The sequence below is a fragment of the Salmo salar genome, chromosome 18, assembly GCF_965601325.2.
Source record: "Salmo salar chromosome 18, fSalSal1, whole genome shotgun sequence".
NCBI classification, from domain to species: domain Eukaryota; kingdom Metazoa; phylum Chordata; class Actinopteri; order Salmoniformes; family Salmonidae; genus Salmo; species Salmo salar.
In genome coordinates, this window is record NC_138308.1 from 1,010,001 (window position 1) to 1,027,230 (window position 17,230).

The following is a 17,230-nucleotide window of genomic DNA, read 5'->3' on the forward strand; positions in this document are numbered from 1 at the left end:
CAGGTGAGTTAAAGGTATGTTCTATAGACAGGTGAGTTAAAGGTATGTTCTATAGACAGGTGAGATAAAGGTATGTTCTATAGACAGGTGAGATAAAGGTATGTTCTATGGACAGGTGAGATAAAGGTATGTACTATAGACAGGTGAGATAAAGGTATGTTCTATGGACAGGTGAGATAAAGGTATGTTCTATAGACAGGTGAGATAAAGGTATGTTCTATAGACAGGTGAGATAAAGGAATGTTCTATAGACAGGTGAGATAAAATAATGTTCTATGGACAGGTGAGTTAAAGGTATGTACTATGGACAGGTGAGATAAAGGAATGTTCTATGGACAGGTGAGTTAAAAGAATGTTCTATGGACAGGTGAGTTAAAGGAATGTTCTATAGACAGGTGAGTTAAAGGTATGTTCTATAGACAGGTGAGTTAAAGGTATGTTCTATAGACAGGTGAGATAAAGGTATGTTCTATAGACAGGTGAGATAAAGGTATGTTCTATAGACAGGTGAGATAAAGGAATGTTCTATAGACAGGTGAGTTAAAATAATGTTCTATAGACAGGTGAGTTAAAATAATGTTCTATGGACAGGTGAGATAAAGGAATGTTCTATGGACAGGTTAGATAAAACAATGTTCTATGGACAGGTGAGATAAAGGAATGTTCTATGGACAGGTAAGATAAAACAATGTTCTATGGACAGGTAGGATAAAGGTATGTTCTATGGACAGGTGAGTTAAAATAATGTTCTATGGACAGGGGGGATAAAGGAATGTTCTATAGACAGGTGAGATAAAAGAATGTTCTATGGACAGGTGAGTTAAAAGAATGTTCTATGGACAGGTGAGTTAAAAGAATGTTCTACGGACAGGTGAGTTTAAAGAATGTTCTACGGACAGGAGAGTTAAAGGTATGTTCTATAGACAGGTGAGATAAAGGTATGTTCTATAGACAGGTGAGATAAAGGTATGTTCTATAGACAGGTGAGATAAAGGTATGTACTATGGACAGGTGAGTTAAAGGAATGTTCTATGGACAGGTGAGTTAAAGGTATGTTCTATAGACAGGTGAGATAAAGGTATGTTCTATAGACAGGTGAGATAAAGGAATGTTCTATGGACAGGTGAGATAAAGGTATGTTCTATAGACAGGTGAGATAAAGGTATGTTCTATAGACAGGTGAGATAAAGGAATGTTCTATAGACAGGTGAGATAAAGGTATGTTCTATAGACAGGTGAGATAAAGGTATGTTCTATAGACAGGTGAGATAAAGGAATGTTCTATAGACAGGTGAGATAAAGGTATGTTCTATAGACAGGTGAGATAAAGGTATGTTCTATAGACAGGTGAGATAAAGGTATGTTCTATAGACAGGTGAGATAAAGGTATGTACTATGGACAGGTGAGTTAAAGGAATGTTCTATGGACAGGTGAGTTAAAGGTATGTTCTATAGACAGGTGAGATAAAGGTATGTTCTATAGACAGGTGAGATAAAGGAATGTTCTATGGACAGGTGAGATAAAGGTATGTTCTATAGACAGGTGAGATAAAGGTATGTTCTATAGACAGGTGAGATAAAGGAATGTTCTATGGACAGGTGAGATAAAGGTATGTTCTATGGACAGGTGAGATAAAAGAATGTTCTATGGACAGGTGAGTTAAAATAATGTTCTATAGACAGGTGAGATAAAGGAATGTTCTATAGACAGGTGAGATAAAGGAATGTTCTATAGACAGGTGAGATAAAGGTATGTTCTATAGACAGGTGAGTTAAAGGTATGTTCTATAGACAGGTGAGATAAAGGTATGTTCTATAGACAGGTGAGATAAAGGTAAAACCCTTTGGACAACATGGATCCCAAAAAGCAACACATTTGAAGTTCTGGAACGGCCGAATCCGAGTCCAAACCAAATCCCAACGAGATGTTTGTGGGAGGATCTGGGCCAAAATTCCTCCACATCGAGGTGAGATGACAACTACAGGAAGTGTTTGGTTGGAGTCATGGCAACTACAGTAAATTCCTCCACATCGACGCGAGATGACAACTACAGGAAGTGTTTGGTTGGAGTCATGGCAACTACAGTAAATTCCTCCACATCGACGCGAGATGACAACTACAGGAAGTGTTTGGTTGGAGTCATGGCAACTAAAGGGAACCAGTTATTGAGCGGAAGGTGGAAATCTCTTTTCACACGAGGGGCATAACTACGTTTATGAAATAACTGAAATAAGTGCAATAAGTGTAATAAGTGCAATAAGTGCAATAAGTGCAATAAGTGCAATAAGTGTAATAAGTGTAATAAGTGTGCACCTGATGATGGTGTGAAGCCGAGGGTCAGTGAACTGCGTTGTTCGGTTGTTGTGATCCACAAAGTAGATCCTTCCAGATACCGTACTCCTCACCTCCCATCCGGCCGGCAGAGGACCCAACTCCTCACAGCTCACACTGGTCAGGTCCCTGGACCAATCACAACACACCTCACTGGTCAGGTGCCTGGACCAATCACAACACAGCTCACACTGGTCAGGTCCCTGGACCAATCACAACACACCTCACTATCAGGTGCCTGGACCAATCACAATACACCTCACTATCTGGTCCCTGGACCAATCACAACACACCTCACTATCATGTCCCTGGACCAATCACAACACACCTCACTGGTCAGGTCCCTGGACCAATCACAACACACCTCACTATCTGGTCCCTGGACCAATCACAACACACCTCACTATCATGTCCCTGGACCAATCACAACACACCTCACTATCTGGTCCCTGGACCAATCACAACACACCTCACTAGTCAGGTCCCTGAACCAATCACAACACACCTCACTGGTCAGGTCCCTGGACCAATCACAACACACCTCACTGGTCAGGTCCCTGGACCAATCACAACACACCTCACTATCAAGTCCCTGGACCAATCACAACACACCTCACTATCAGGTCCCTGGGACCAATCACAATACACCTCACTATCAGCTGCCTGGGACCAATCACAACACACCTCACTATCTGGTCACTGGACCAATCACAATACACCTCACTATCAAGTCACTGGACCAATCACAATACACCTCACTATCAGGTGCCTGGGACCAATCACAATACACCTTACTGAGCTCTACACCAATCACAACACACCTTACTGAGCTCTAAACCAATCACAACACACCTTACTGAGCTCTAAACCAATCACAACACACCTTACTGAGCTATAAACCAATCACAACACACCTTACTGAGCTCTACACCAATCACAACACACCTTACTGAGCTCTAAACCAATCACAACACACCTTACTGAGCTATAAACCAATCACAACACACCTTACTGAGCTATAAACCAATCACAACACACCTTACTGAGCTATAAAACAATCACAACACACCTTACTGAGCTCTAAACCAATCACAACACACCTTACTGAGCTATAAACCAATCACAACACACCTTACTGAGCTCTACACCAATCACAACACACCTTACTGAGCTATAAACCTTCCAACTGGATTCAGGTAGGGTGGTAAAGGACGAGGTAGTGGGGGAGGATAGATGGAGAGGTAGGGGGGAGGATAGATGGAGAGGTAGGGGGGAGGTAGGATAGATGGAGAGGTAGGGGGGAGGATAGATGGAGAGGTAGGGGGGAGGATAGATGGAGAGGTAGGGGAGGTAGGATAGATGGAGAGGTAGGGGGGAGGTAGGATAGATGGAGAGGTAGGGGGGAGGATAGATGGAGAGGTAGGGGGGGAGGATAGATGGAGAGGTAGGGGGGAGGATAGATGGAGAGGTAGGGGGGAGGATAGATGGAGAGGTAGGGGGGAGGTAGGATAGATGGAGAGGTAGGGGGGAGGTAGGATAGATGGAGAGGTAGGGGGGAGGATAGATGGAGAGGTAGGGGGGAGGTAGGATAGATGGAGAGGTAGGGGGGAGGTAGGATAGATGGAGAGGTAGGGGGGGAGGATAGATGGAGAGGTAGGGGGGAGGTAGGATAGATGGAGAGGTAGGGGGGAGGATAGATGGAGAGGTAGGGGGGGAGGATAGATGGAGAGGTAGGGGGGAGGTAGGATAGATGGAGAGGTAGGGGGGGAGGATAGATGGAGAGGTAGGGGGGAGGATAGATGGAGAGGTAGGGGGGAGGTAGGATAGATGGAGAGGTAGGGGGGAGGATAGATGGAGAGGTAGGGGGGAGGTAGGATAGATGGAGAGGTAGGGGGGAGGATAGATGGAGAGGTAGGGGGGGGTAGGATAGATGGAGAGGTAGGGGGGAGGATAGATGGAGAGGTAGGGGGGGAGGATAGATGGAGAGGTAGGGGGGAGGATAGATGGAGAGGTAGGGGGGAGGATAGATGGAGAGGTAGGGGGGAGGATAGATGGAGAGGTAGGGGGGAGGATAGATGGAGAGGTAGGGGGGAGGATAGATGGAGAGGTAGGGGGGAGGATAGATGGAGAGGTAGGGGGAGGTAGGATAGATGGAGAGGTAGGGGGGAGGATAGATGGAGAGGTAGGGGGGAGGATAGATGGAGAGGTAGGGGGGAGGTAGGATAGATGGAGAGGTAGGGGGGAGGTAGGATAGATGGAGAGGTAGGGGGGAGGATAGATGGAGAGGTAGGGGGGAGGATAGATGGAGAGGTAGGGGAGGAGGATAGATGGAGAGGTAGGGGGGAGGATAGATGGAGAGGTAGGGGGGAGGATAGATGGAGAGGTAGGGGGGGAGGATAGATGGAGAGGTAGGGGGAGGTAGGATAGATGGAGAGGTAGGGGGGAGGTAGGATAGATGGAGAGGTAGGGGGGAGGTAGGATAGATGGAGAGGTAGGGGGGAGGATAGATGGAGAGGTAGGGGGGGAGGATAGATGGAGAGGTAGGGGGGAGGTAGGATAGATGGAGAGGTAGGGGGGAGGATAGATGGAGAGGTAGGGGGGAGGATAGATGGAGAGGTAGGGGGGAGGAGGATAGATGGAGAGGTAGGGGGGGGTAGGATAGATGGAGAGGTAGGGGGGAGGATAGATGGAGAGGTAGGGGGGAGGATAGATGGAGAGGTAGGGGGGAGGTAGGATAGATGGAGAGGTAGGGGGGAGGTAGGATAGATGGAGAGGTAGGGGGGAGGTAGGATAGATGGAGAGGTAGGGGGGAGGTAGGATAGATGGAGAGGTAGGGGGGGAGGATAGATGGAGAGGTAGGGGGGAGAGGGTAGGATAGATGGAGAGGTAGGGGGGGAGGATAGATGGAGAGGTAGGGGGGGAGGATAGATGGAGAGGTAGGGGGGAGGTAGGATAGATGGAGAGGTAGGGGGGAGGATAGATGGAGAGGTAGGGGGGAGGTAGGATAGATGGAGAGGTAGGGGGGAGGATAGATGGAGAGGTAGGGGGGAGGATAGATGGAGAGGTAGGGGGGAGGATAGATGGAGAGGTAGGGGGGAGGATAGATGGAGAGGTAGGGGGGAGGATAGATGGAGAGGTAGGGGGGAGGATAGATGGAGAGGTAGGGGGGAGGATAGATGGAGAGGTAGGGGGGAGGATAGATGGAGAGGTAGGGGGGAGGATAGATGGAGAGGTAGGGGGAGGTAGGATAGATGGAGAGGTAGGGGGGAGGTAGGATAGATGGAGAGGTAGGGGGGAGGATAGATGGAGAGGTAGGGGGGAGGATAGATGGAGAGGTAGGGGGGAGGATAGATGGAGAGGTAGGGGGGAGGTAGGATAGATGGAGAGGTAGGGGGGAGGATAGATGGAGAGGTAGGGGGGAGGTAGGATAGATGGAGAGGTAGGGGGGGAGGATAGATGGAGAGGTAGGGGGGAGGATAGATGGAGAGGTAGGGGGGAGGATAGATGGAGAGGTAGGGGGGAGGATAGATGGAGAGGTAGGGGGGAGGATAGATGGAGAGGTAGGGGGGAGGATAGATGGAGAGGTAGGGGGGAGGATAGATGGAGAGGTAGGGGGGGAGGATAGATGGAGAGGTAGGGGGGAGGATAGATGGAGAGGTAGGGGGGAGGATAGATGGAGAGGTAGGGGGGAGGATAGATGGAGAGGTAGGGGGGAGGTAGGATAGATGGAGAGGTAGGGGGGAGGTAGGATAGATGGAGAGGTAGGGGGGGAGGATAGATGGAGAGGTAGGGGGGAGGTAGGATAGATGGAGAGGTAGGGGGGAGGATAGATGGAGAGGTAGGGGAGGGTAGGATAGATGGAGAGGTAGGGGGGAGGATAGATGGAGAGGTAGGGGGGAGGATAGATGGAGAGGTAGGGGGGAGGTAGGATAGATGGAGAGGTAGGGGGGGAGGATAGATGGAGAGGTAGGGGGGAGGTAGGATAGATGGAGAGGTAGGGGGGAGGATAGATGGAGAGGTAGGGGGGGAGGATAGATGGAGAGGTAGGGGGGAGGATAGATGGAGAGGTAGGGGGGAGGAGGATAGATGGAGAGGTAGGGGGGAGGTAGGATAGATGGAGAGGTAGGGGGGAGGATAGATGGAGAGGTAGGGGGGAGGATAGATGGAGAGGTAGGGGGGAGGTAGGGATAGATGGAGAGGTAGGGGGGGAGGATAGATGGAGAGGTAGGGGGGAGGATAGATGGAGAGGTAGGGGGGAGGTAGGATAGATGGAGAGGTAGGGGGGAGGATAGATGGAGAGGTAGGGGGGAGGTAGGATAGATGGAGAGGTAGGGGGGAGGATAGATGGAGAGGTAGGGGGGAGGATAGATGGAGAGGTAGGGGGGAGGATAGATGGAGAGGTAGGGGGGAGGTAGGATAGATGGAGAGGTAGGGGGGAGGTAGGATAGATGGAGAGGTAGGGGGGAGGTAGGATAGATGGAGAGGTAGGGGGGAGGTGGATAGATGGAGAGGTAGGGGGGAGGATAGATGGAGAGGTAGGGGGGGAGGATAGATGGAGAGGTAGGGGGGAGGTAGGATAGATGGAGAGGTAGGGGGGGAGGATAGATGGAGAGGTAGGGGGGAGGTAGGATAGATGGAGAGGTAGGGGGGAGGTAGGATAGATGGAGAGGTAGGGGGGAGGATAGATGGAGAGGTAGTGGGGGAGGGTAGGATAGATGGAGAGGTAGGGGGGTAGGATAGATGGAGAGGTAGGGGGGAGGATAGATGGAGAGGTAGGGGGGAGGATAGATGGAGAGGTAGGGGGGTAGGATAGATGGAGAGGTAGGGGGGAGGATAGATGGAGAGGTAGGGGGGAGGTAGGATAGATGGAGAGGTAGGGGGGAGGATAGATGGAGAGGTAGGATAGTGGAGAGGTAGGGGGGAGGATAGATGGAGAGGTAGGGGGGAGGTAGGATAGATGGAGAGGTAGGGGGGAGGTAGGATAGATGGAGAGGTAGGGGGGAGGATAGATGGAGAGGTAGGGGGGAGGATAGATGGAGAGGTAGAGGGTGGAGGTAGGATAGATGGAGAGGTAGGGGGAGGATAGATGGAGAGGTAGGGGGTAGGTAGGATAGATGGAGAGGTAGGGGGGAGGATAGATGGAGAGGTAGGGGGGAGGTAGGATAGATGGAGAGGTAGGGGGGAGGATAGATGGAGAGGTAGGGGGGGAGGATAGATGGAGAGGTAGGGGGGAGGTAGGATAGATGGAGAGGTAGGGGGGAGGATAGATGGAGAGGTAGGGGGGAGGATAGATGGAGAGGTAGGGGGGGTAGGATAGATGGAGAGGTAGGGGGGAGGTAGGATAGATGGTAGAGGGTAGTATAGTGAGGGTAGAGGGTAGTATAGTGAGGGTAGAGGGTAGTATAGTGAGGGTAGAGGGTAGTATAGTAACGGTAGAGGGTAGTATAGTGAGGGTAGAGGGTAGTATAGTGAGGGTAGTATAGTGAGGGTAGTATAGTGAGGGTAGAGGGTAGTATAGTGAGGGTAGTATAGTGAGGGTAGTATAGTGAGGGTAGAGGGTAGTATAGTGAGGGTAGAGGGTAGTATAGTGAGGGTAGTATAGTGAGGGGTAGTATAGTGAGGGTAGGAGGGTAGTATAGTGAGGGTAGTATAGTGAGGGTAGTATAGTGAGGGAGTAGTAGTGAGGGTAGTATAGTGAGGGTAGAGGGTAGTATAGTGAGGGTAGTATAGTGAGGGTAGTATAGTGAGGGTAGAGGGTAGTATAGTGAGGGTAGTATAGTGAGGGTAGTATAGTGAGGGTAGTATAGTGAGGGTAGTATAGTGAGGGTAGTATAGTGAGGGCAGTATAGTGAGGGTAGTATAGTGAGGGTAGTATAGTGAGGGTAGTATAGTGAGGGTAGAGGGTAGTATAGTGAGGGTAGTATAGTGAGGTTAGTATAGTGAGGGTAGAGGGTAGTGTAGTGAGGGTAGTATAGTGAGGGTAGTATAGTGAGGGTAGTATAGTGAGGGTAGTATAGTGAGGGTAGTATAGTGAGGGTAGAGGGTAGTGTAGTGAGGGTAGTATAGTGAGGGCTGTATAGTGAGGGTAGTATAGTGAGGGTAGTATAGTGAGGGTAGTATAGTGAGGGTAGAGGGTAGTATAGTGAGGGTAGAGGGTAGTATAGTGAGGGTAGTATAGTGAGGGTAGTGTAGTGAGGCTAGAGGGTAGTATAGTGAGGGCAGTATAGTGAGGGTAGTATAGTGAGGGTAGAGGGTAGTATAGTGAGGGTAGTGTAGTGAGGGTAGTATAGTGAGGGCAGTATAGTGAGGGTAGTATAGTGAGGGTAGTATAGTGAGGGCAGTATAGTGAGGGTAGTATAGTGAGGGTAGAGGGTAGTATAGTGAGGGCAGTATAGTGAGGGTAGTATAGTGAGGGTAGTATAGTGAGGGTAGAGGGTAGTATAGTGAGGGTAGTATAGTGAGGGTAGTATGTGAGGGTAGTATAGTGAGGGTAGTATAGTGAGGGTAGAGGGTAGTATAGTGAGGGTAGTGTAGTGAGGGTAGTGTAGTGAGGGTCGTATTGTGAGGGTAGTATAGTGAGGGTAGTATAGTGAGGGTAGAGGGTAGTATAGTGAGGGTAGTATAGTGAGGGTAGTATAGTGAGGGTAGAGGGTAGTATAGTGAGGGTAGAGGGTAGTATAGTGAGGGTAGAGGGTTGTATAGTGAGGGTAGTATAGCGAGGGTTGTTATTGTGAGGGTAGTATAGTGAGGGTAGGATAGTGAGGGTAGTATAGTGAGGGTAGAGGGTAGTATAGTGAGGGTAGAGGGTAGTATAGTGAGGGTAGTATTGTGAGGGTAGTATAGTGAGGGTAGGATAGTGAGGGTAGAGGGCAGTATAGTGAGGGTAGAGGGTAGTATAGTGAGGGTAGTATAGTGAGGGTAGTATAGTGAGGGTAGTATAGTGAGGGTAGTATAGTGAGGGTAGAGGGCAGTATAGTGAGGGTAGAGGGTAGTATAGTGAGGGTAGTATAGTGAGGGTAGTATAGTGAGGGTAGTATAGTGAGGGTAGTATAGTGAGGGTAGAGGGTAGTATAGTGAGGGTAGTATAGTGAGGGTAGTATAGTGAGGGTAGTATAGTGAGGGCAGTATAGTGAGGGTAGTGTAGTGAGGGTAGTATAGTGAGGGTAGTATAGTGAGGGTAGTATAGTGAGGGTAGTATAGTGAGGGTAGTATAGTGAGGGTAGTACCTGGGTATTCGCGGGTCGTGCCAGGTACTGACTCCCGTCTGTGTGTGGAGAAAATAAACCTGTCCTTGGACTGTAGTGCGCTGCTCTGTAACACACACACACACCACACACACACACACACACACACACACACACACACCACACACACACACAGGTCACACACTGCTGTCTGTCTTGACCGGAGCAGCCACACCTGCTCAATATCACACCTGCTCAAATCACACACCTGGCCCTGCTCAATATCACACACCTGCTCAATATCACACACCTGGCCCTGCTCAATATCACACACCTGGCCCTGCTCAATATCACACACCTGCTCAATATCACACACCTGCTCAATATCCACACCTGGCCCTGCTCAATATCCACACCTGCTCAATATCACACACCTGGCCCTGCTCAATATCACACACCTGGCCCTGCTCAATATCACACACCTGGCCCTGCTCAATATCACACACCTGGCCGCTCAATATCACACACCTGCTCAATATCACACACCTGGCCCTGCTCAATATCACACACCTGGCCCTGCTCAATATCACACACCTGCTCAATATCACACACCTGGCCCTGCTCAATATCACACACCTGCTCAATATCACACACCTGGCCCTGCTCAATATCACACACCTGGCCCTGCTCAATATCACACACCTGGCTCAATATCACACACCTGCTCAATATCACACACCTGGCCCTGCTCAATATCACACACCTGCTCAATATCACACACCTGGCCCTGCTCAATATCACACACCTGCTCAATATCACACACCTGGCCCTGCTCAATATCACACACCTGGCCCTGCTCAATATCACACACCTGGCCCTGCTCAATATCACACACCTGGCCCTGCTCAATATCACACACCTGCTCAATATCACACACCTGCTCAATATCACACACCTGCTCAATATCACACACCTGGCCCTGCTCAATATCACACACCTGGCCCTGCTCAATATCACACACCTGCTCAATATCACACACCTGCTCAATATCACACACCTGGCCCTGCTCAATATCACACACCTGCTCAATATCACACACCTGGCCCTGCTCAATATCACACACCTGGCCCTGCTCAATATCACACACCTGGCCCTGCTCAATATCACACACCTGGCCCTGCTCAATATCACACACCTGGCCCTGCTCAATATCACACACCTGCTCAATATCACACACCTGCTCAATATCACACACCCTGCTCAATATCACACACCTGCTCAATATCACACACCTGCTCAATATCACACACCTGGCCCTGCTCAATATCACACACCTGCTCAATATCACACACCTGGCCCTGCTCAATATCACACACCTGCTCAATATCACACACCTGGCCCTGCTCAATATCACACACCTGGCCCTGCTCAATATCACACACCTGGCCCTGCTCAATATCACACACCTGCTCAATATCACACACCTGCTCAATATCACACACCTGCTCAATATCACACACCTGGCCCTGCTCAATATCACACACCTGGCCCTGCTCAATATCACACACCTGGCCCTGCTCAATATCACACACCTGGCCCTGCTCAATATCACACACCTGCTCAATATCACACACCTGGCCCTGCTCAATATCACACACCTGCTCAATATCACACACCTGGCCCTGCTCAATATCACACACCTGGCCCTGCTCAATATCACACACCTGCTCAATATCACACACCTGGCCCTGCTCAATATCACACACCTGCTCAATATCACACACCTGGCCCTGCTCAATATCACACACCTGGCCCTGCTCAATATCACACACCTGCTCAATATCACACACCTGGCTCAATATCACACACCTGCTCAATATCACACACCTGGCCCTGCTCAATATCACACACCTGCTCAATATCACACACCTGGCCCTGCTCAATATCACACACCTGCTCAATATCACACACCTGCTCAATATCACACACCTGGCCCTGCTCAATATCACACACCTGCCCTGCTCAATATCACACACCTGGCCCTGCTCAATATCACACACCTGCTCAATATCACACACCTGGCCCTGCTCAATATCACACACCTGGCCCTGCTCAATATCACACACCTGCTCAATATCACACACCTGGCCCTGCTCAATATCACACACCTGGCCCTGCTCAATATCACACACCTGCTCAATATCACACACCTGCTCAATATCACACACCTGCTCAATATCACACACCTGGCCCTGCTCAATATCACACACCTGCTCAATATCACACACCTGGCCCTGCTCAATATCACACACCTGCTCAATATCACACACCTGGCCCTGCTCAATATCACACACCTGCTCAATATCACACACCTGGCCCTGCTCAATATCACACACCTGGCCCTGCTCAATATCACACACCTGGCCCTGCTCAATATCACACACCTGGCCCTGCTCAATATCACACACCTGCTCAATATCACACACCTGCTCAATATCACACACCTGGCCCTGCTCAATATCACACACCTGCTCAATATCACACACCTGGCCCTGCTCAATATCACACACCTGGCCCTGCTCAATATCACACACCTGGCCCTGCTCAATATCACACACCTGCTCAATATCACACACCTGCTCAATATCACACACCTGGCCCTGCTCAATATCACACACCTGGCCCTGCTCAATATCACACACCTGGCCCTGCTCAATATCACACACCTGCTCAATATCACACACCTGGCCCTGCTCAATATCACACACCTGCTCAATATCACACACCTGGCCCTGCTCAATATCACACACCTGGCCCTGCTCAATATCACACACCTGCTCAATATCACACACCTGGCCCTGCTCAATATCACACACCTGGCCCTGCTCAATATCACACACCTGGCCCTGCTCAATATCACACACCTGCTCAATATCACACACCTGGCCCTGCTCAATATCACACACCTGCTCAATATCACACACCTGCTCAATATCACACACCTGGCCCTGCTCAATATCACACACCTGCTCAATATCACACACCTGGCCCTGCTCAATATCACACACCTGGCCCTGCTCAATATCACACACCTGGCCCTGCTCAATATCACACACCTGGCCCTGCTCAATATCACACACCTGCTCAATATCACACACCTGGCCCTGCTCAATATCACACACCTGGCCCTGCTCAATATCACACACCTGCTCAATATCACACACCTGGCCCTGCTCAATATCACACACCTGCTCAATATCACACACCTGGCCCTGCTCAATATCACACACCTGCTCAATATCACACACCTGGCCCTGCTCAATATCACACACCTGGCCCTGCTCAATATCACACACCTGGCCCTGCTCAATATCACACACCTGGCCCTGCTCAATATCACACACCTGGCCCGCTCAATATCACACACCTGCTCAATATCACACACCTGGCCCTGCTCAATATCACACACCTGCTCAATATCACACACCTGGCCCTGCTCAATATCACACACCTGCTCAATATCACACACCTGGCCCTGCTCAATATCACACACCTGGCCCTGCTCAATATCACACACCTGGCCCTGCTCAATATCACACACCTGGCCCTGCTCAATATCACACACCTGGCCCTGCTCAATATCACACACCTGCTCAATATCACACACCTGCTCAATATCACACACCTGCTCAATATCACACACCTGCTCAATATCACACACCTGCTCAATATCACACACCTGCTCAATATCACACACCTGCTCAATATCACACACCTGCTCAATATCACACACCTGCTCAATATCACACACCTGGCCCTGCTCAATATCACACACCTGGCCCTGCTCAATATCACACACCTGGCCCTGCTCAATATCACACACCTGCTCAATATCACACACCTGGCCCTGCTCAATATCACACACCTGCTCAATAGCACACACCTGGCCCTGCTCAATATCACACACCTGGCCCTGCTCAATATCACACACCTGGCCCTGCTCAATATCACACACCTGGCCCTGCTCAATATCACACACCTGCTCAATATCACACACCTGGCCCTGCTCAATATCACACACCTGGCCCTGCTCAATATCACACACCTGGCCCTGCTCAATATCACACACCTGCTCAATATCACACACCTGGCCCTGCTCAATATCACACACCTGCTCAATATCACACACCTGCTCAATATCACACACCTGGCCCTGCTCAATATCACACACCTGGCCCTGCTCAATATCACACACCTGCTCAATATCACACACCTGGCCCTGCTCAATATCACACACCTGCTCAATATCACACACCTGGCCCTGCTCAATATCACACACCTGGCCCTGCTCAATATCACACACCTGGCCCTGCTCAATATCACACACCTGCTCAATATCACACACCTGGCCCTGCTCAATATCACACACCTGGCCCTGCTCAATATCACACACCTGCTCAATATCACACACCTGGCCCTGCTCAATATCACACACCTGGCCCTGCTCAATATCACACACCTGCTCAATATCACACACCTGGCCCTGCTCAATATCACACACCTGGCCCTGCTCAATATCACACACCTGCTCAATATCACACACCTGGCGCTCAATATCACACACCTGCTCAATATCACACACCTGGCCCTGCTCAATATCACACACCTGCTCAATATCACACACCTGGCCCTGCTCAATATCACACACCTGCTCAATATCACACACCTGGCCCTGCTCAATATCACACACCTGGCCCTGCTCAATATCACACACCTGGCCCTGCTCAATATCACACACCTGGCCCTGCTCAATATCACACAGCCTGCTCAATATCACACACCTGGCCCTGCTCAATATCACACACCTGCTCAATATCACACACCTGGCCCTGCTCAATATCACACACCTGGCCCTGCTCAATATCACACACCTGGCCCTGCTCAATATCACACACCTGCTCAATATCACACACCTGGCCCTGCTCAATATCACACACCTGGCCCTGCTCAATATCACACACCTGCTCAATATCACACACCTGGCCCTGCTCAATATCACACACCTGCTCAATATCACACACCTGGCCCTGCTCAATATCACACACCTGCTCAATATCACACACCTGCTCAATATCACACACCTGGCCCTGCTCAATATCACACACCTGGCCCTGCTCAATATCACACACCTGGCCCTGCTCAATATCACACACCTGCTCAATATCACACACCTGCTCAATATCACACACCTGGCCCTGCTCAATATCACACACCTGCTCAATATCACACACCTGGCCCTGCTCAATATCACACACCTGCTCAATATCACACACCTGGCCCTGCTCAATATCACACACCTGCTCAATATCACACACCTGGCCCTGCTCAATATCACACACCTGGCCCTGCTCAATATCACACACCTGCTCAATATCACACACCTGGCCCTGCTCAATATCACACACCTGGCCCTGCTCAATATCACACACCTGCTCAATATCACACACCTGGCCCTGCTCAATATCACACACCTGCTCAATATCACACACCTGGCCCTGCTCAATATCACACACCTGCTCAATATCACACACCTGGCCCTGCTCAATATCACACACCTGGCCCTGCTCAATATCACACACCTGGCGCTCAATATCACACACCTGCTCAATATCACACACCTGGCCCTGCTCAATATCACACACCTGGCCCTGCTCAATATCACACACCTGCTCAATATCACACACCTGCTCAATATCACACACCTGCTCAATATCACACACCTGCTCAATATCACACACCTGCTCAATATCACACACCTGCTCAATATCACACACCTGCTCAATATCACACACCTGCTCAATATCACACACCTGCTCAATATCACACACCTGCTCAATATCACACACCTGGCCCTGCTCAATATCACACACCTGCTCAATATCACACACCTGGCCCTGCTCAATATCACACACCTGCTCAATATCACACACCTGGCCCTGCTCAATATCACACACCTGGCCCTGCTCAATATCACACACCTGGCCCTGCTCAATATCACACACCTGGCCCTGCTCAATATCACACACCTGGCCCTGCTCAATATCACACACCTGGCCCTGCTCAATATCACACACCTGCTCAATATCACACACCTGCTCAATATCACACACCTGCTCAATATCACACACCTGCTGTCTCTCTCTCTCTCTCTCTCTCTCTCTCTCTCTCTCTCTCTCTCTCTCTCTCTCTCTCTCTCTCTCTCTCTCTCTCTCTCACCATATCCTTCAGGCAGATCTGGTGATTGGTTGCCATGCGGTCGGTTCTGAGGGTTGTGGGTGTGTCTTTGGGAATCCTGGTCTCTGATTCGCTGAGCCTGGAGCCGGTTCTCCTGGTTGGGTGAATCCGGTGGACAGGTCCCGCCCCCGGCGGCTCCCGTGGGGTCTGAGTACGGCAGCGGCTCCTCACTGAAACAGCTCTCAAACACAGGCCTACACACACACACACACACACACACACACACACACACACACACACACACACACACACACACAGCACACACACACACACACACACACACACACACACACACGTTACATACACACACGTTACATACATACGTTACACACACACACACACACACACACACACACACACACTACACAGATTCACACACAACACACACACACACGTTACATACACGTTACACACACACACACACACACACACACACACAGAGACACACACACACACGTTACATACACGTTACACACACACACACACACACACATCACACACACACACACACACACACACACACACACACACACACCCCCCTGTTACACACACACACACGTTACATACACACACACACACACACAGAGACACACACAGAGACACACAACACACACACACCCCTGTTACACACACACACACACACACACCCCCCCCCCCCCCCCCCCCCCGTTAATCCTCACCCCTCGTTCTCTAACAGTGCTCTACAGTCGACCACAGGTCCTCCGCTGCCCAAACCATCTCTGGTCTGGACCCACACACACACACACACACACACACCCCTGTTACACACACACACACACACACCCCTGTTACACACACACACACACACACACACACACACACACACACCCCCCCCCCCCCCCCTGTTAATCCTCACCCCTCGTTCTCTAACAGTGCTCTACAGTCGACCACAGGTCCTCCGCTGCCCAAACCATCTCTGGTCTGGAGGCTCACTGGAAAACACAATGAACAGACATTACACACACAGTCTAGTACAGCTAACCTAGTGGGGACCCTAACCCCTACCCCTAACCCCTACCCTTAACCCCTACCCCTTAACCTAGTGGGGACCCTAACCCCTACCCTTAACCCCTACCCTTAACCCCTACCCCTACCCCTACCCTTAACCCCTACAGCTAACCTAGTGGGGACCCCTAACCCCTACCCCTAACCCCTACCCTTAACCCCTACCCTTAACCTACCCCTACCTAACCCCTACCGTGGGGACCCTAACCTACCTAACCCCTACCCTTAACCCCTACCCCTTAACCCCTACAGCTAACCTAGTGGGGACCCTAACCCCTAACCCCTACCCTTAACCCCTACCCTTAACCCCTACAGCTAACCTAGTGGGGACCCTAACCCCTACCCTTAACCCCTACCCTTAACCCTACCCCTTAACCCTTAACCCCTACCCTTA

The 17,230-nt window shown here is 50.3% G+C and overlaps 1 protein-coding gene across 7 annotated transcripts in view; it reads right to left on the minus strand.

Annotated features, from left to right (window-relative positions):
- Nucleotides 1-17,230, minus strand: part of smurf1 (SMAD specific E3 ubiquitin protein ligase 1) — an 81,440-nt gene that overhangs the window by 19,489 nt on the left and 44,721 nt on the right. For 5 of the 7 annotated variants that reach the window (XM_082964654.1, XM_082964652.1, XM_082964651.1 and 2 more), the window contains exons 6-9: nucleotides 16,688-16,763; nucleotides 15,793-16,004; nucleotides 9,559-9,643; nucleotides 2,315-2,497 (exon numbers count right to left, since the gene is read on the minus strand). In XM_082964654.1, the coding sequence (XP_082820780.1) occupies nucleotides 2,315-2,497; nucleotides 9,559-9,643; nucleotides 15,793-16,004; nucleotides 16,688-16,763 (556 nt within the window). The remainder of the gene's footprint in view (nucleotides 1-2,314; nucleotides 2,498-9,558; nucleotides 9,644-15,792; nucleotides 16,005-16,687; nucleotides 16,764-17,230) is intronic. The other 2 variants (XM_082964655.1, XM_082964653.1) reach the window with 1 other exon arrangement.